Consider the following 21,050-nt stretch of genomic DNA (forward strand, 5'->3'; position numbering starts at 1 on the left):
GTTAATTATGAGAAAAACTCTCAGCCTGCGAGATTTTTCCTCTCGTTAAAGGTCCAAACAATATATCCTCTTTATTGTTTCATATATCAGTACACGCGTGTCCTCGTCCGGGACACTGACTCTGTATGGAAAATAAAAATGAACAACTCTTAAAGTAGTAGTCAAAAAAGCCAAATTACACAAAATGACAAAAATGAGTCACCAAAGCCACCAAAAGAGTGCAAAAACTAACTGATGTAGAAAGCAAGCGGAGGGAGCATTTATTTAGAAACTTTATTTTCCACTTTACAGTTTTGTCTCCTCATGAAAACGATGCAAATTGATCTCCAATTAAAACCCTGAACAAATCATAGCATATATATAATACCGTCAACAACATACATTTACATCAGAGGTCTTTAGTTTTCTTTACTGGGTGTTTTCTTCAACAAACAAGAGATGTGATGTTAGTACAGACTGTGCACTTTTCTCTTTTGTAATCCTTTTTTTAGTGGTATAGGTAGGACAGCTCATTATTTAAAAAAAAAATTAAAAAAAATGTTTTTGCAATTAGCACCGTTATTGTGATTTTTTTTTTTTTTAACTTAGGGATCAGCACCTCGTCCCGTTAGTAGCGACTAGGAGTTGTCATACTGCTGCTGCTGCTGCTGCTGCTGAGGAGCTTAGATGATGAGGTCGTTGTCCACGTCCTCTGAAAACACACACACACACACACACACAAAGAAACGTCATCAGCACGGATTAAAGACACAGTATGTTAGAAAAAAGTAAAAAAAAAATAACTAAAAAATGTGAAGACTTGCAGATATCTACTCAAGATAGCATGCTAACCAGCTAGCCTCCGTCTAAACCTCCTGCACTAACAGTGTGAACACCACATTGATCAGAATGTCAAACCTGTGGAATTCATACTAAAACAAAATACCAGTGAGCATAGTAACCACTATCTGCTCCTAATGAACAAGCAAGTTAGCTCAGTTAGCCATGCAGCTAGTGGTTCAGACTGTGGAGTTCCAAGAACCAAAACAGTGCTGCATCAATGATTTAACAAAACACAGACAGACAGTTCCGATAACTGATCAGGTGCTCAAAACATTTATTGAGCAAAAAATTCCAAATATTATCAAGTTCTTTTATCATAGAAAACTGGACAAAATAACCAATTTGAATATATATATTCACTTCACTGTCATAGAGGTAGAAAGAAACCAGAAAATAAGCTGGGAAAAGAGAATTTGTATATATATATATATATATATATATATATATATATATATATACTGATTCCTTGGTGATCAAAATAGTTTGCAATTAATGTACGTTTTTTTTTTTTTTTGTGATCACTTCATCTCTACATTTGATACTCACGCTCCTTGATGCCGAAGCATGCGGCCCACTCCTCCAGGGCGATGTATTTGTCGCTGTCGGCGTCACACTCCTCGAAGAAGCGGGTGGTGCAGTGCTCCATGGGGATGAGAGGAGCGCGCAGGGGGGAGAGCTCTGTGTGGGTCAGGTATCTGCAGGCAAACACACAAAGACAAAAGGATGAGGATAGAAATGTTTACAATGGCAATGAAGTGAGAGGAAATGTTATAAAACTCTGTAAATGTCCGTTTCTGCTCTATCTACGAAATAGGCTTCTTTCCCTGTGAGCATAACATAATTATTCCATGATCATCAAACCACCAATTGCCAGTACACCTTCTTTATCTTTTTTACTCTCCTCACATTGGTAAAAACTTGCATTATTTCCATGCACATTGTAATAAGTTATGTAGTAATGTTATTGCCACATCATCATTGTTCAATAATAACTAGTTATAAAGTGAAGAGCAGCTGCTGAACTGCTGGATCCATCAGCTTCTGTCTGCAGCTGCTGTGGAGTGAGATCACAAGCCGCATCATCCACACAGGAAACCAATCAGCTGTCGGTCTGCCAGGAGCTCAACCACTGCCTGAACCGCACGGGTATTTTAGTTTAAAGACCTTAAATGGTGGAATATAAATTCGATCTGGTCCAAAATAACTCCCAACTTTCTACATATATTCAAAAACAGTTGTGGAAGCCGAATAATTGTGTGTGTGCGTACCCGTCGACGGGGTGCTGGTCGAGCTGGCCGAACTGCCAGTGGACGGGGAAGATGTACATGTTGTAGTTCTTCTCGAAGTCGTGAGCCAGCAGGTCCAGAGAGTGTTCGCCAGCCTGCAGCCTCTTCTCGTTCTCGTAGATCTTCTTCACCTGAAAGATCACACGGACACAATCCACATTGTGTCAGCAAGATGTTAACTTGACAACATTTACTCAGTGTGACTCTTTGGGTCTGTGGTTCAGTTATTTCCTGTTTTATTTTGTAGATTTCACCTGCGTGTGTCATTTGTTGCTCTCCACTTCCTGTCCTCTTCTGTTTTCCTGTTCCCCTGCCTGATGTTCCCTCCACATCTGTCTCACATCACCTTGTTAGCTCTGCCCTGTCCCCAGTGCTTTTCAGCTCCTCCCCTGCTCCCTTGTTTCATGTAATCCTCTTATAAGCTTGTGATTCGTCACACGAATGTCTTATTTCTTTTAAAAAAGAACTGTCTTTCGTGTGTGAATGTGCCTCTCATACCTTTATAAGGCGGCCTGTGAAGCTGGTCTCTCCCTCACAGCTTTAAACACAAAATCTACTGTTTGACGGAGTACATTTAAAGCTTGCTTTGCTGTCCGTTAAATGTACGATTGTTCAGAGGGAATTAGCCGCTCTGTGTTGTAAAATATTTCCACGGCTTAAGTGTAGCTTAAAAAGTGCAGCATTGCCCGAAGCAGATCCTAAATCTCTGGAAGAGTTTGCACAACTCACACTTACACAAGCCCTCCTAGTGTTTTAGTGTTCCCAAGCGGAACCACAAAGTTGTATACACCTGAGTAACTTGAAGTCCTGACGATGAATCAAACATACCCATCCACAGCCACATCTTAAACCTTGCACACTGCGACCAGAGACGTTGGCTGTAACTGCGTCTTTCACCACAGCGACGACTCACCCTGAGCTTCTGCTTCTCGGTCAGCAGGTTGTTGTCCTCGTCGCGCTCGTACAGAGTCACCAGGACGTTCTTCAGCCAGTCCCTCATGCGCAGGGGGAACTCCTTCAGCTCGCTGTCCATGCAGGGCTCGATCACTGCGAAGAGGAAACAAGAAACAACGACAGACTTTAACTTTAATCCAGGATGACAAATCAACCTCACGTCCATACGTCCGCGCAAGGTGTGCTTTGAGACTAGTCCATGTGAATTGATTTAATAAAGCTCTCATCAAATCAAAACCAGCATTCACGGCATTTAATGATACCTGACACCTGATGATAGGCGGCATATTAAAATGAACCCTGCTGATATTTTGGATTTTTCTTTCTCCAAAATGAAGAAGATATAAGGGGCCCTTTTGTCTAGCAGTGAATATTTCAACAAAACAGCTTTAAAAACTCCCAAAATTGATTTTTTTAAAAGATAAACTCATCGACTCTACATTGTTGCTTTAGCCATTCATTACAAAACATAATTCATCATCAGATTCTGTCATTGTGTGACACTTAAAGTACTCTTACACCCACTGCACAGTGACAAAGTTCGTCTGGAAGTTTCATGCAACGACAACCAGCAACAAGTTATCTGCATCTAAACGTTCCAGTCAAACATCCCAAAATCACGACCTGCATCCCGTATTGTTCTGTTGTACTGAGCAACACCTTGATCTCCATTTGAACCCTTCCGCCCTGACTCATCTCCTTACAGTGTGTGCGTGTGTGTGTGTGTGATGTGTCAGCTGGAACAGTGGAAGAAATGTAGCCGGCGTGTTTGGACAGATCCTCCCGTCGCTGAGCTGCAGCCCATCAGTCACAGGGTGCAGAGGCTGAGCCCAGCTCATCACGCAAACAAGTGGGAGCTAAATACTGCAGATACAGCCTGAACAAACACAAACCACATGATGTCAAAACAAAATGTAGGAAAGAACAGCATAAAAAAAAAAACCAACATAAATCATAAACCGAGACTGAAGATAAGGAGATCAAATCCAGCCAAGGCTTTAAGATTATCTTCACGAGCAAGAACAAAACTTCTCGGGCTTTCCCGTCGTGTTTCCTGGGGAATTACAAACAGCTGATGCAGACAGATGAAGAGGTGTACTTCTTTCACTTTCTTCTTTCTTTCTTTCTTTGTTAGAGCCTGTCCAGGAAGCCTCTCCCTTGCGTGTATGTAAGTGGGAAGAGTCAGCAGGATGATTCATTTAGATTATTTCGAGTGATCTCAGAAATGCATTTTATTTGCACATTGGTTGGTAAGCTCTTAATTTATGTTGCCAAAATGAATACATGTCATAATCTACCACAAATCATGTGTGTCCGGCCACTTGTGGTGACAATGTTTTTGTTGTTTCATTTCTGTAACGGTTTTACTTATGAGATGTGTTTTATTTTTTCCTGCCTCATTTGAAAGCAATGTGGGGAAAGAGGCATTTTCTCCGCAGCCTACATTAAAGCTGTTACAAGGAACTTTCATGCTGTTGATTTTGGAGTCCCCTGTGGACAAAAGTGCTATGAGCGCCACCGCCCTCCTGCTGTCACGCTCACTTCTGCTCACTTGTGCATTTGTTTTGAAAGCAAGCAAGCAAGTAAAGTGGGAAAACTTTGTTTTATTGCTGTAAAAAGAGACCACAGAGCAGTTTCTTCCCTCAGACTGTGAGACTCCTGAACTCGTTCTCAGCTCTGCACCAAAAAAAAAATCATTTGAATTCATCCAACGAGAAAAAGTCGGAATCTGACCCAGTGACAGGCATCAGGAATAACTCTAAACATATAGATCATATATGATCCCGACTGTAGCTGTGCTGAATTGAGACTGGTTCATAACCAGTTAAAACACTCCACGACGTGTTTACACTTCAACCATAAAACTGTTCAAAGAAAAACAAACATGTAATGGCCTTTCCAATCATGAAGAGCAGATTTTACGGCGTCATTTGATTAAAGAGGCATTTCCCCCACCGCCAACATTAACATCTGGGGACGGGTGTGTCCAGGGTGAAGGCAGCGCACTCTGTCGCTGCACGTTTACTCAGTGACTCAAGACTGTTCTGATTAACTCCCTCAAATGTAATAATCACAGTTTTAATGTGATCATCTTCCTGACCTCTCCCTGGTTTCAGTTTGTAGATCAGTTCTGCACGAACACTGGAGAGGCGCTGTGAGACGATGCGTCCTCCACCAAGCAGCCTTTAATGGGGTATGACTCGTTTCAGGAGACTCCCAGCTTGAATTAGAGCTGGACTGCTCATTTCATTTTCAGACTCCATCTCCATCTACAACATTTGCGCGCTGAGCCGGGGGCGGAGGAATCACCCCGTTTGCACGCCGAGCTCAACATTTGCCGTGAATCCCCGACTAAACGTCTGAAGCAGGGTGTGAGTGCTCACTTTTGCAGGCTCCGATGTAGTCGAGGTGCAGCTTGTGGCCCTTCTTGGTTCCCTCCAGGGTGCACTTGGTGGCGAAGAAGTGGCAGGAGGTGTCGTAGGTCTTGTTGTCGGTGCCGCAAACCTGAGAAGGAGAAAGTCAGGTGAGTTCTCACAGCTCGGAGCTTCTTATCGGCTGTATTATAAGAGCTTGGTGCCTTTTTAGTGAAGATAGAGATTAGTGCCTCTGCTGTAAACTGATCAGTTGGCCAATATCAGCCGATATTTGCCGCAGACATGTCGATATCAGGGTTTCAGTTTCAACGCAAAGCTTAGAGAGATGTTTCGGCTTTCACACTCACATGCTCGAAAACTCCCTCAGCAGCGGGGCAGGTGGTGGGGTCCTGGCACACACACATGGGGGTGTTGCTCTCGTCGACCTCGCACACTTTGCCCTTCTTGCAGTGGTGGTTCAGGCAGGGATCTGCGGAGAGACAGACACCGCGAGCCGACTCAGACACAAATACTTTCCAGTCCGTCGGTGCAGAAAACTCGAATGAAGTCATTCATATTTTCGAGGATTAATGACTGAATGACCAGGAAAGCCGTCATCGACGAGTGCGTGTCTGACTTTGGCCGCCGTTTGGGTAAAGAAGGAAATTATTGTCCTGCTCATGGAAAAACAGCAGAAGTTGTGGAAAAGTGCTGATATTAAAGACACAAACCAAACTGTTGGACGCGTGGCGCCGAGCAGAAGGGCGTCGTAGTTTAGTTTCTGCACTTTAAGGCACACGTTCAGCTAAGAGACTGTCGAGCTTTATATGGGACCGAAATGTGCGCAAATATTTCCGACTGCAAAATCCAAACAGTGCATTTTATTCCGTAGTTTTTTAGATTTATTTCAACCCAACGAATCACATTATCTGACATGGGGTGCATATCTTCAGGGTATTTGCATCTTCTAGCTGAAGCAAATCCGCTGAGTAAACCCAAACATCTCAGTCTGTACACTTTGTACACTTGGCCTGTTTTCGTGCCGCTGGTGCTGCCTGCGGCTCCGTCACTGCCTCTTTAAGCGGGGTGGAACGCGTAATTACAGCCGTCTGCTCGCGGGACGAAGTGGCCTGTTATTATGGCTGTTTGATTTGCTGAGACTGAGGCTTCACGTTGAAACGCAGATTCTGTAGCCGGAGGGCAGAGCAGCGAAACGGCTAAATCAAATATTGTCAGAGGAGTCGCACAAACCCGACACATTTTAAATCTGCAGTCACCGACACTTCTAAATCTGGAGGATTTACGGAGGTCTGGGTTCAGATCGTCATTTGAGCTGCAGGTGTGTGCATTTCCGTGCAGTGATGTCATGGACACAACATTTTTCACAGGTCTCGACTGAAAGCTTTAATGAAGACGGCTGCTCCTTCCACAACAGAAAGGTCACAGCATAGAGAAAGTTACACGGAAATTATACAAGAAAAGAGAGCATAATAAGAAGCAAGAGTAAAAGTTCATTAGACTTTTAGCTTTTTAGCTTGTCCAGCAGGCTTCTGGACACTTGGATTATGTTGGACAAGTTGTACATATCAATTTTATTTGTACTTTTTTGGTTGTTTTTTTTCGATTCAAAACAAGTCCCGAGCTCCTTGAGTTGTTTGGGAGAATGCTGCGACGCTGTGCAGCTCCAGAAATGTTTTGCGGACGACAAAACTCCACTGAGGTGAGACGACAAAGACTGAATGTTCATTTTTGGCTTATCCTCTCCTCTTAGGATAAGACTGGGAATAGCAGTAGAAGGAGTAAGTCACTGCAGTGTTATCATTAGTTCTTTTTGTGTGTTTTTGTGAACTTACTCTCAGCAGCAACGTCTTCGACAGCATCTTCAACGATCTCAATGGCCTCGTCAAACTCTCCGACCTCGACCTGCACTGGGTTGGCCCCCACCTCGATCTCCTGGAGAACAACAGAGGTCAGAGGTCAGACGGTAAGCCGCTTAAGCTTCATGAGTTACATGCGGAGGAATTTCTTATCACATGGGTGCCAAAAGTGATCAGATTTTGGTCTCGCAGACGCTGTCCGTGCAGCAGTCTATTTTCTGCACGCCGTCCACTTAAACCGAACCCTGGCTTTCCTGAAAAAAGAAGTTTAAACATCGCCACTAAAGAAGGTTCCTCCCTGCGGGCCAAACGGAGTCTGGGAGCAGCAAGACCATAATATCCAACAATAACAAGCAGCTGGGTCCACATGTGGTGAAGCCATGAAGAACGTAATGGCTTCCTGACTGGCTGGCAGGCTAAAATTAACAGCTGTGGGATCTCTGGTCCCGCTGGACCTCTGGAGCAGGAAATGATAAAACGTTCACATGAAGGCTTGGTCCAGCCGTTTTATACGGGGATATTCTGTTGGTTTTCTTTAGAACAGGTTATGAAGGATAAAGGAGCGAACTCTTCCTCAATAAAAGGATGTTTGTCTCCTATTAAGGCAAAAATCGTGGAGGGAGCTGGAAGGATTTCATGTTTTCATCCCCGACTGTTTGTTGAGAAAGAATGGTCAGAAGCCTCAGAGGTAATAAACAGATCTGGGTGGAATTTAATGAGCAGATTTGTGAGATTTTGCCAAATATCCGACTTTCGGGATGTCCACCACTGACTCGAGAAGCCCAGGTGAAACAAACAAACACCAGAGACCAACACTTTACGTCGCCTGCAAAACACAACATCACGCTCTCCTTACAAATGGCGTGACAAACATACAGCGCTTCCTGTTTTATTCAAATTCCACTGCTCGCGTTTAGCTTTCGATAATTCTCTGATGACTCCGTTCTGTTTTGGCTTCTGGGGGCTCACGCGTGAAGCCAACGCTGTCATGTGAATAAATACTACTGAGCTTCTTTAAGAAACCCAAAGCTCCATCCCAGACCAGCGAGCAGCTGCTTGGACAGGAAACACATCACAGACGCCAAATCAAACTCAGACGAGAGGGGAAGTATCAGTGCCTACAGACGAAACAGAGCTTTTCAAGTACTAAAGAATAACTGAGGTCTTATTTTGGCCTATTAAGACTGGGGATACAACTCTACAACAAAGTCAGGTGTGACCCCCCCCCCCCCCAAAGATCTCTGTTCTTGCATTTCTTGCATTCGTTATTCAAGGCCTTTAGTTTGTCTAACTGCAACACTTACCTCAACAACTGGCTCCTCAGTCACTGGCTCTTCCACGATGACCTCCTCCTCAGTCTGGCACACACACACACACACACACATAAAACCATTATAACTCCACCACGTGAACACACACTTGTGAAAGAAAAAAAAACTAGAGTATAGGAAGTTGGAAGCAGACAACACACAGGCTTTGAATCTTGATGCACGTGAAAACTCGGGGGAGCACTTTAATGAAGGAGAGCTACGTTTTCTTCAGCACACACGTGCAGTAAGATCGCACACGCCCTGAAGGAGACACACACAGGAGCTGCACTCGCGTAAAGAGACACAGTTATCAGGGACACGCACACAAAGCAGACATGGAAACTCTCTCACGTGAACCGACGATCAGACAGGAAAGGAGAAAAGGAGGACACGCACACACAAAGAGAGGAACAGGATCATAAAGCAGACCACACACACACACACACACACACACACACACACACACAGAGTATAACTTACAGGAGCAGCCATGGCGTGGCCAGCCAGGCACAGCACGAAGACGATCCACACCCTCATCTTCAGAGTCTGCGGAGAGGAAACAGAGCGACAGGTGAGCCAATCATATTCACCCAAGCAGTGATGATTATTATATTAAGGTTTATGTGCCTGAACCTTTTCAGACCTTAAGCATAATGTCATCACAACATTAAGTCAAACACTGGAACTTAAAGACAGGAGATTTTTCAACATATCCATGGTTTGCAGAAACATATCTTTCAAACATTTATTCTGGCAACTGGGTTGTCTTTAACTGAATCTCAACCACTGAATATTGTCCCTAACTTTAACACTTAAATTGGTTTTATTGGGCGTGTTTTGGCTTAAAGGGAAAACAAATTAGTTGCGTCTCTGCAACTACGAGGGATCCTCAGACGGTTCCTTGAGGAACACCTGGATGGTAAACTCAGCCTTTGGTTTTTAGGTTAAAAACTATTTTGAATTATAACAAATGTAGTCACGGATCACCTCAATACACAAACTATTAAGATATTAATTTCTTATCAATTTCTGGAAACAATATGTTGATCAGCCGTGTAGTTTATAACATCAAAGCTTCACAAAAGACGACAGTGATAAGTGAAAATGAATCACTAAACAAAGTTATTTAAAATGTATTTTCTTTTTTTTTCTTTAAAGATTTTTTTGGCATAGACACCTTTATTAAGCAGTAGACAGATATGAAATATGGGAGAGAGAGGGGGATGTGACCTGCAGCAAAGGACCTCCGGCCGGATTCGAACCGGGGTCGGCTGCGTTTATGGCATGCGCTCTAACCACTCAACCACCTGCGCGCCAAAATGTATTTTCTTTTTTAAATTAATTTGTAACTTACAACTTTTTCTTAGTAGAGATAGTATTTGTACAAAAAGCAATGTGGTAGTTGTTAAAAAAGAAAGAAACAAAGAATCAGCTACTGCTGAATGTATGAGTAGGTTTTTTCTGCTTTAGTTTCATCCTTAACATTTTTTTTTTTAAACGCATACAAGCTGATGAGCCAGGATCAATGCCACCAGTGAGAATCTGAATCTGAGGTGATAACGTCTCAACAATAACCAGCCTGGCTCTCATGAGTCCCTGCAGACAACAAAAGCATCTGGACACAACATGCAACACAACTCCCTCGACAGACTAATGGAAGCTTTCCAGTTCCCAAACAAAACCCTCAGTGTGTGCTGTGTTTACTGGCACGTCGGGATGAAATTGTCTGTGGCTGCGGCTCCCGGAACATCATTTCAGCCGCTGAAAGGGATTTTCTCTCGTTCTGGAGCATAAATCAGAGCAACAACAGTGGCTGATTGCACAAAAACAGGCTGGTTCAACGTATCTTTGTGCTGTAAACAGCTCCTGTATACATGAACATTTTTCCACCAACTGAGGCTTTTTCGCTCTTCATATTTCCACCAGGCTTCAGTTTGGAAATAAATGGAAACCAAAATCTTAATTGAAGGTGGAGGAAGGTTCAGTTCCTAATGGGGCCATCTGTTTCATAGTCCACAAAACATTTGCGAGCAGAAAATGGCTCCATACAGCTCATCCGGTGTAATCCAAGTCTCCAGAAGCCCCAAGAACCCAAATTGATTTGAAAAGACGTTATTTACAACCTTGACACACGGCAGAGCCTGTGCAGCCACTTCAGAAAGCTAAGCTTTAACTCAGCAGCTACAGAGAAGATGTCAGCTTTAAAAAGGACGTGATAACCTCTTCAAATCAAATCAATCTCTGGGTTGTAAGTCATGTAATGATTTATCTCATGAAGGACATGAAGTTTGTCCCCAGGTCCAGTAAATAAAACACAAAACTACACTACTGACACAGTTGGAGGCTTAGTGGAGCATTTAGCAGCGGAAGAGTCAGATAATTCTCTAAGGAGTCATTGGAGAAAACAAACGGAGCTAAAAGAGAGGGAGGATTAGTGTGTGAGGCTCCAGGAAAGTTTTGGAGACTACAAAACTTCCCTCCACTTTCCATCAGCATGAGGAGGTAATGATAATGACTGAATCTTTTGTTCCAGCACTTTGATTTATGACCAACTTGACATTCCTCCAATGCTAGCATTGTTATGCCGAAATACATTTGGCTCAAAGCAGTACAATACAGTACAGTACACAAAAAGTTGCATCTTTGTGATTGAGATCTGTTTTTGGAGAGATGTTGGTCATATTTGTTCTTTTTCATCTATTATCATGGAAAACGTGTTTTTACAGAAACTGTTTTAAAGAAACACATTCCCTGTGATATCTGGCTGCCGTGAGAGCAGAGTTCCCGATGAGTCTCCTATCTGTCTATCTTTCCTCCTCCCCCCTCTCTCCATCTGATTGTCTGAGCATCCATTCATTTAGACTGGGAGCAATCTCTCCGTCCCTGCCTCTCTTCCTTCATCACGTCTCGTCTGAAGGACTAAAAAAAGGGCTTCTTTGTTTGGTAATGGAGCATGACATTGCTTGGTCTTCCTCTCTCTTCTCTCAATTAGTTATCTCCCTCGGCACCTCCATGAAGTGAGCTGTCCCTCCCAGACATCCAGAAACCATCTCTGTCCTGCTGCCATCAAAGGACGTATGGTATAGATACGGGTGAGTTTAAGTGTCTCAGGACGCCGACTGTCGAGATCAAAGTCTTTACTGTTATTTCGCTCATCTTGTTCCCTTCATGTTCAGATTTTCTGGCTCGATATCAAGAAGAACTGGCCGGACCTTTGCAGGGCGGAAAATTCCTCATGCAGGGGCGATGGGACTGATGTGAGCTGACACAGTTTGTACAATATACCGGACGCTGCAGGAGATCAGCGGGGATAATAAGATTTACTAAACAGGGTCGGGGATGGTTGGAATTCCTGCACCTCGGATAAGACGGCAGCAGGTTTAAAGCAACAATAAAACCGAACTATTAAAAGTAAACTTCGGAAAAAAATGTCCACATTTTCCTTCCAACATGAGCATCAATTATGAGTTGAGAACATGAATGCCAAGGCTGTCAAAAAAAAATCGCTTTGAGGGAAAGTGAGCTTGACATTTTGGGGGTGGAGGAACACTTTGCCTGGCGGGTTGCCAGGTGTCCTGAAGAACGCAGGAAGGCCTCTCGACACCATGCCACTGAATAGGGCAACATGTTTGGACAGATGAAGTGAAAAGGGGAACGTTTGCACTCGGCTGACAGGCAGAAGCGGAGGGTGTCGACGTCTGTTGTTTGACGAGCCCTCGAGCGATTCTGGCATTTGGACAACAAAGAAATATGAATTGCTCGCCTGTAGGCGTGTTTCTTTTACAGGTGACACTCTCAAAATAGCAAACAAGCACGTTCAGAAGTGACTGAATGTGGTGAAATGAGGTGTAAGGCAGCTGCGGACGATGTAGCATTCTTTCTTTGGAGCAAGTTTGTACAAGTTTCCGCTTACAGCGATACACTATGACAGCGACTACAAGGACTAGCTGACACTGTAGACTTACACGGTAGCGTCCAAATTAATATCGTAATTCATATATCTGACATTAATACTGAATGTTGTTTAATCGAAAAGTCTAAAGGGATAGTTCACCCTAAAATCATAAATACATTGCAGTTCTGTTAATCCCTCTAGATGGTTTTGTTGCGAGTTATCTGGGAGACATCTGCTGTAAGATGTCTGCCCTCTTTAGAGAGGGAACTAGATTGTTATGTGGCGCTCGAAGAACAAAAACATACATATGAAAAAAACTCAACGTTAATGTCTCTCTTTCTCAAGATAATGGACGGACCTGGCTGTGATCAATTTCATGTAGGAACGCGCATCTACTCATGGACAAGAGGCTGGTGCTTGTGACGGTGTAAACATAAATGGCGTCCTTCTTGGTTGAGCTGTAACGTAGACTAGTTTAGTTAGCTTAGTTAGCTAGCAGATCAGATTCGGCCCGCAAAGATGGCTGCAAGATGTCCCAACGATTGCTGAATTGATCCAGTTGTGGTCGTCTGGCTGAAAGAAGATTTGTTTTTGTTTGTTTGTGTGTCGTGACGTGTTTCACATTGCTGTTGCACTTCCACTTTCAGCAGATATTCATCAATTCTATGGTATCTTTATCATCCTGTTGTAAACTTTAAAGTACAAAATCAAAAACACATTGCGGGTTTTGATGTTTTGATGTGGCTGTCTACTACCATAGATGTTAGAAGACAACAAGATTGTGATTGCAGGAAGGTGAGGATAGAACAAGAAGTGCTCCTTTGAGCGAGAGAGAATCATTTTGGAGAAGAATCATCATAACATTATACTGTTGGATTGTTCTTTTCCAAATATCTCTCAGTGCTCATTTCAGAGTCAAGGCAGGACTTTAACGATGGCGACTGCTGTTCTGAAGGTCCAGAGATGAGAAGTTATGAGCAGGCTCGGATGTGGAAAAATACAGAAACGCTGGCAGTGGACGCAGACAGTGACGTCTCTAAATAACCTGCAAACAAGGAAACTTCTCTATCAAGCTGAGCTAAAAGGGGAAAAAAAGGTGTTACTGCTGACAGGAAGTTTCATAAAAAAGAACTTCTGACACACACTGAGAGCGAGAGCTTAAGGGAGAAAATGAAAAACGGTCTCATCTCCAGAAGGTGTGGGGTGAGTATTTGATTTGGAGGGACACGGTGTTCCCATCATATGTCCGCTTTAACATATTCCTGTTTGGTCAGAGAGCCGTTCGGCTCCGCTCGGCAGGAAGGAGGAGGCCGGACGGACTGACGTAACAGCAAAACAAATTATTTTATTTGGAAAGCTGCTCTCATAATCAAACAGGGCCGAGGCTAAAAGGGAAACTTCAGGCTCATAAAGAGGCCCTTTTTCTCCTCAGTGTATTTAATTTGGGAGGTTAGTTAGGTACGCAAGTGTAAACTCACTACGGAGGAAAACAACCTGCGCTGGAACCGCCGCTAATACAGACATCTGCCTCACTCTCTCACTAATATCTGTCTTTTCCGTCTCTTTCTGCTTCAGATGCTCTTTGAAGGGAGGGATTCTTGCTTCGTCTCCCTGGTGATATAACAGGCAGATTCGGGGGGCTGGAAAAACAACCTGTAGCAGCCTGTCAGCCACCAAACAGTGCAGACAAACAACGCTGGCATGCAAAGAGCTGGCGAGGCAAATATGAAGTTAAATAAAGCTCTGAGAACGAACAGTGATTTCCTCTGTTGATATTAAACTCTGCGGACAGAGTGGGTTATGTGATGGAGGAAGATCATAGTTGATGAAATACCTCTACAATCTCGGGTTTATGAAATGTTGTTTTACTGTCTGTATCAGGAGGTATGGGATCATATCACTGCTGCATAAGATGAAGATGTGAGGACTGATTGTCTTCCTTCGTGCTTGTCATATCTTGTTCATATTAAATGTAGGCGAGCTCACTTCCATGTCAGGAGGGGATGGTGGTGGTGTAACTGCTCGTCAAGATGTCTGCTAAGTGAGAGACCGCTGTTCGAGACTGGGTTTCCACTTCTGTTATTGTGACACCGCTGAACATGTTTTCCGAGACATCGGGACATATCGAGCTGTGCTCGTGGCTACAAAACCAGATATCTCGAGCCAAACCGTGATCTTTTCCGCGTGATTTTTGTCTTAGGTAGTCAAGCCAGAAACCAGAGATGTTTTCAACATGAATTTAGGATATTTTCCAGCCGTGTTTGTGGAGACAGAACCAGGTATTTTAAGCATAATCATGATCTCTCCTTACCCTAATCAAGTTGTTTTTGTTCCCAGACCTAACCAGGCTATACATCATTGACCAGGACAGGAACCAGTATCATCTTCAGCTATATGCAATGTTGGGTTTGATGTCTGAAATCGTCAGGTAACAGCAGGCTTTTAGTCCCTCAGTTGTCACTTTTCAGCTCCGATTACACTTCAAACATGCTGGGTATTGGGAGAAAAACAAGAGGTATCAGTTTAGAATCTTATCAGCGTTTACTCGTGCAGCAACACGTCTGGCGGAAAAAAATCACACTATTGTTTGCCGTTATGACTTAAAGGCAGCCCAGTCTGCAGGATTTACTGTTAGCAGCCAAGCTTTCTACAAACCACAGGTATGTCCAAGGTTTACAGCTGTACCAAACTGTCTTTTATTTGTTGAATTTAGTGTATGTATATTTTGCTTAATTGCTTGTCGTTTGTCTTGTTTTTAACTGCACATGCCTGAAACAAAACTAAAGGCAACGATTATTGCACCTGGCAATAAGACACCTGACAAATTCAGTTTTATGGAGGGAAACTCTTTCAGGATTTCCTGGACAAAGAGCAGCTTCAGAGAGACCACCAGTCACCCCGATCGCTCAGGAAACTCTGAGCACAAAGAGCACAAACAAGAAGAGGAGAAAAGTCAGGATATATGTAACCTGAGTTTTTCTTGTCACCTGACCTCTTTTACTCCCTTCCCCCCCCTCTTTCCTTCATCAGGACTGATCCCCTGTTTGTGTATTTCCACAAAATTTGATGAAAGACACTTTGTTCTGGGCCGGTTTCCTCGGAAAGGTACTGTTTTTTCACCTCCTCCAGTTCTCGATTGTGGTTTGGGGCTAAAAATACTGTCTCTGCAAAATAAAAGCCAGACACGTCTTGCTTTCTCTTTGTCACAGTTGTTTCTGTTAATACTCTGGAACTGCTTTTTCTCTGCCTCTTTGGAGAGATAAAGGCTCAATGACCGAAAGTCCTTGTTTTCAGATGTTATCAGTGGAAGTCTCCTCGGTGAAGATCTTCCGTTGAAATTACCTCCGTCATCTGCAGCGACCTGTCTCAGTCTTCTTGTTTTATGAACACTGTAAGAGGCCAGAAGGCATGGACTTCATGGTCCCTGTGGCAGCGAGCCAGCAAGTCAGTGTGTAAGGAGATCAGGCTGGTTTGAAATGAATAGCACTGGAGCTGGAATGACTGACTAGACAAAGGAAAGAGCGCTACATAGAGAAAGATATTCAATGAGTTACTTCCATAAATGAACACTTTATAATCTGTCTTCTCTTCTTCTTTTCTTTGTCTCTTTGTATTCGTTGTCTCTTCCTCTCTGTCTTCGCTTCTTTCTCTTTTCGCCTCTTTGTTTCTCCTTGCTGACAGTAAACTCCAGGTTTTTCTTCTCCACGTCGAGCGCCGACAGCAGCACAATCCCTCCTTCCTGTCGGGGGATTAGAGTTTTTCTTGGGATTGCCAAACTGGCCTGGTACTTTCCTGCATCCTCAGCTCCAACGCCTCTACCCCTCTCTCTCTCTCTCTCTCTCTCTCTCTCCCCCCCCCCCCCATCCTCCTCCCACTTCGGTCCAGACTTGCCACCTCAACAATTAGGCAGCCAGAGACGCTCTGTCTCTACTTCACGCATACTAAAGCAGACACAGTGTCCCTCAGTCCTCCAAAAGGTGGCTTGGAAAAATCCTCGACAGGTGTGACGAACACGGAAACAACGACTTCGTTTAGAATGGAAAGACAGCGAGGGTGAGGCTGGGCAGTTGGAAAAGTGTTTTCCTGTCAGCAGGAATCTGTACGAAGCCCAACGATTTTAAGCATCATACCACTGGATATAATTAAGAAATTGGGACATTTTTCAGCTCTGTCTGAAGACATCAAGCCGGTTGCTTTAAGCCATAAAAATGAAGTAATTGCTGTCCTTCTCAGGAGGGCAGGAAGGCTGGCAAGTCAGAGATCACTGTTTGAGACGACGAGTAAACATTTGTTAGCATGAAACCACTAAATATTTCACACAAGACGTTGGGACCTTTTCCAGCTCACAATACCAGGCATGTTAGACCAAAACATGATCTCTATCCAGTCCAGTTATTTACTTATTTATGTACTTAATTGATTTGTCTTAACCCTACCCAAGTGATTGGTAAGAAACAGGATTGGCAAGACTGAAACCACTGAATATTTTATATGAGACATGTGGACATTATCTAGCTGTATTTGTGGTGACAAAATCAGATCTTTGAAGCCCCAGCATGATCTTCCTCTGACCCTTACCAAGTGAGTTTTGTCCTTCTCAGGGAGATATAAAGACTACCAGGCCAGAGACCATTGTACAAGACTGCTTTACAACATTTGTAAGTGTGAAGTCACTGAATATTCTTAAGACTTTGGGACATTCCTAGCCATAGTTGCAGACACAAATTGTGGTATTTTAAGCCTAAAACATGATCTTTACCTCAACCAAGTGGGTTTTGTCCTTATACCTAACCGGATTATAAGCACAGTGTTGTCACAACACAGAATTGAAAATCTAACCTGAGGAAACGTAAAGTTTCAACATTTTCAGAAATGTTCATACTGGCCACATCATCATTAGTGAGGTCCAACAAATATGTTGGGTGATAAAGTCTGACTCGTCAGTCTTCCAGTTCATCCCAAAGATGTTAGATGACATTGAGGTTTAGAGTTCGTTGCAGAACAGTCAAGTGGTTCCAAACCAAACGGAGAAAACTATTTTCTTGATGGAGCTAGCTTTGTGCACGGGGAAACTGGCACGTTGAAACAGGAAAGGGCGAAACACAAACTGCTGACACATTGTGCTCTATAGAATTCATATTTCTCTCCATTGAAACTAAAAGCCAAAGTACAACCCATGAAAAACAGCCAGACAATTACCCAAAGTATGCAAGAATTTTGGCCTCTTTCGGCTAATCCCTCTCCCTGTGGGTGACGACCTGACACTTGAAGGCATCTGAACTAACGAACAGAGCATTTTAAACAGCTGGTAACTGATCGCTATGGCAACTCGCATTCCTTTACCCAGGAGTAATCAGGGAGGGGGAGTCACAGAGGGATGAGAAGAGGGAGAAAGGGAGAGATATTTGTCGGAGAAATGCTCCCAACAAGCTGTTGTTGGAATCCCCATCCACCCCCACTCCTCCTCCTCCTCCTCCTCCTCCTCCTCCTCCTCTTCCTCCTCTTCCTCCTCCTCTGCTCTCCCTTCTTTCTTTCTTTCTCTTTTTCTTGTTTTCTTAGTTTCTGGTCAGTTACAGTAACTTTCCACTTCAAAAAATGAAGAGACAGCGGCATTCTCCAAACTTTTACACAGAATTCGTTTAAAAACGGATTATTTGACAGAGGATTATTCCCTTGGTTGACACAAAACTTTTTTTTCTTTAAATCAAGCAGGATATCAGCCTGTGTCTGCATCCCCCTCCTCCCCTGAGCTCTCAACCACAGTCCCCCTCCTCCTCCTCCCCCTCCTCCTCCCTCCTCTCCTCCTGTTGCCGATGTGGCACACAATACCTCCACAGAGAATGAATCCTCATAATCACAGCTCTTTCACCTGCAGGGAGTTATTTTCTTTGCAGCTGTTTGAGCAGTAATAACAGAGGAGATTGTTCACTGGGGTTTGAGGCCACAGCGGATACCTTTTAAATCAGATGTTAGTCCTTTCAAAATGAGTTTAAATAGTGGGAAAGCGGGTCGAAAAATGAGAATGTACCACTGACAGTGTCACAGGCAGTTGGTGGAGAACCTGTTGCAGGTAGTCAAGTGTGAAATACACAGTACTGGATTGAGTTTGTGAGATTATTGCAGGTACATTTTGTGAGGTAAAGTTTGATTAGGAGAGCTTTTGCTACTTTGTTTACTTCAGTCGCACTGGCAGAAAAAGAAACAGAATATTTAACTTGATTTTTTTGCAACTGACAAAGAAATGTGAATTCACTGTAGATCTGCATTGAAAAGTTCAACCTCAAACTTTTACTGCAGCACAAAAACACTGTAAACCTAAAGTAGTCAGTAAGTTCCTGCAGACCTTTGCTGTTCTCTCCACCAACAGATCTCGCAGGCTTAGAGTCTTCTGACTCCAGACCAGCGTCACATGATAAAGAGTCGGGAGATAGCGTGCAGAGTGAGAGCTCTTACCTTTAGCTTTGCAGAGCAGGGACACCAGAAGAGAAGTCAGCAGTGTGCGGGGCCCGGGACGATCTAACAGCCTCACTGGTTCGCACCGTTGACATTTCCAGTGGGACGTCCCAGTTTGGGTGCAGGCCCCCTCCTCCCTTCACTCAAGCCTCCCACTGCTCCCTCTCTGCCTCTGGGAGGTGGGGCTCCATGTTAACTCTCTGCTCCTGCTTTAACCCAGTCTGAAGAAAAAAGGCCTTTTCTTATAGTATCCTCGCTGGATATTTGGTGTGTCAAAAAGTACAATATTATAATATTTTATTATTACAATTTAAAGGAGAATATTAAAAAACAACAACAACAACAACAACACAGGGATGGCAATAGTAAAATAACAGAATAGAACATGATTAATTTAATTTAAGAAAAACATTCATGTTGAAGGGTCTATCTTTGAAAGTGATTTAGACTGACGACAATAACAGTCATTTAAGATTATTGTGCATTGACTCAGTTTTGGAGGCAGGATGTTGGCAGGTTCGGGATGATCACAGTTATCCACAAATAGACTTTCAGCCGCAGCCGAACGCCAACTGTGACGTAAATCCCATCACTTAAAATGTGTGCAGTGTGTGGAACATACACAACAACCTGCGCAGAACTGTTTGTGCATCCTGTCTACGTCTGTTTATGGATCATACATGCTGATACACTCTGGATGTGTACATTATGACATACAAGGGTTGAGCAAGCTGTGTTGTTTGTATCATATTGAGTGTCTGTCTGAATGGATCCTGGTTTAAAAGTTGCGTATTCATTCATTATAGGCTGCAGACGGACGTCCACGCAGAGTGTATGTCACATGGACATGTGCAGAGCCTCTTGCTTCTTGGAAACAGAAAGTTCTGATCTTACTTTTACTGGGATTTTACTGAGAATGTTTCAAACATGAGTGTACCATTTACTGTAAATTGTTAACTGATGTTAACACACCTCCTTTTTTTCCCTTTTGCAAACAAAAGCACAATTCACGTTTCCGCAATCCAACATTTTGAAGGTTAGATATGTGAAACTGTGCACACTAATAAAGCAGCTATGTACAGATATAGAGGACTAACAGAGTCCTGAACTGAGAATAACACACTCCCTGTGTGCATGTTGTGATCTGAGCTTCTCTCTTGTTTGTTGCGGTGGATGGGACGGCCACGCTTGCATGTGAGTCCCTCTCTGCCCTCACGCTAGTATTTTAATGTCATGGACATGTTCCATACAATTTTATACATAAGTTCAATATAAAGGCTCTTGTTTAAAGCAAAGTTTTTCTAAATAAATTCCTATACTTCATGGATTACATTACATTAATGCAGACATGTATGTAAACCTTGTGTGTTTTTTAAATTCTTATTACATATAAAGATAAGGGGAACTTCTACATCAAAAGAATGTGTTAATGTTTATCTAAGATTGCGTTCTTGGTTAAAAAGTGAATAAATCATCACTGACTTGAAGCATTAGACTTGATCCGGTTTATTCACCGCCCTGTCCTCTGTCCCTTAATGACGTTAACCTACTGCCTGAGAACATAAAGTGTCAGTGAGAGTCAATCAGCTGAATTTAAACTTGTAACATGAGTCTAATTTAAGGAGAATTTGACTTTGATGTCTCCTTCTTGACCCGGAGACACACCCTCTGTCACACATCTATATTTTCACTTCACTCTCCTCCTCAGGGAGGTTAGAGGGCAAAGGTCAGCTGACACATAGAACAGCAGTCACCGAGCTGCTCAGACTCTTGAGGACAGTCCTCTCAGTGGAGTGAACACACCGTCTACATTTTCACTAAAAATACCTAATGACTTACTGACATATAATGTGTTATGCTGCAGACTGGATATCTAACAGAACCTTCACAAATATTTATTCTTTTCTAACTCAACTTTTTCCTCAAATGTTTGTTTTTCTTCTAGATTGCTCATGTTACATGACATTATCACCAAGGTGAAATTAAATAAAATGTATTTATATTTTGATGGTTTTGGGAAAAGTTTTCTGTAAATGTTATCTTCTATGATCTTTATCAAAGCTGCCAAGTCTTGCACCTTGATCTTCACACAGTCTCTG

General features: G+C 43.1%; 1 protein-coding gene across 1 annotated transcript; it reads right to left on the reverse strand.

Annotated features, from left to right (window-relative positions):
• Window positions 1–235: 235 nt before the first annotated feature.
• sparc (secreted protein, acidic, cysteine-rich (osteonectin)) lies at window positions 236–19,083 on the reverse strand. Its single transcript, XM_030397055.1, has 10 exons — window positions 18,952–19,083; window positions 9,084–9,149; window positions 8,598–8,651; window positions 7,270–7,369; window positions 5,785–5,906; window positions 5,447–5,567; window positions 3,022–3,155; window positions 2,091–2,239; window positions 1,369–1,517; window positions 236–691 (listed from the first exon to the last, which is right to left on the reverse strand). Exons 2-10 carry the CDS (start codon window positions 9,138–9,140, stop codon window positions 663–665), a joined length of 915 nt encoding a protein of 304 aa, XP_030252915.1. The 5' UTR covers window positions 9,141–9,149; window positions 18,952–19,083; the 3' UTR covers window positions 236–662.
• Window positions 19,084–21,050: the final 1,967 nt, after the last annotated feature.

The sequence above is a fragment of the Sparus aurata genome, chromosome 18 (genome assembly GCF_900880675.1).
Source record: "Sparus aurata chromosome 18, fSpaAur1.1, whole genome shotgun sequence".
In the NCBI taxonomy this organism is placed as follows: domain Eukaryota; kingdom Metazoa; phylum Chordata; class Actinopteri; order Spariformes; family Sparidae; genus Sparus; species Sparus aurata.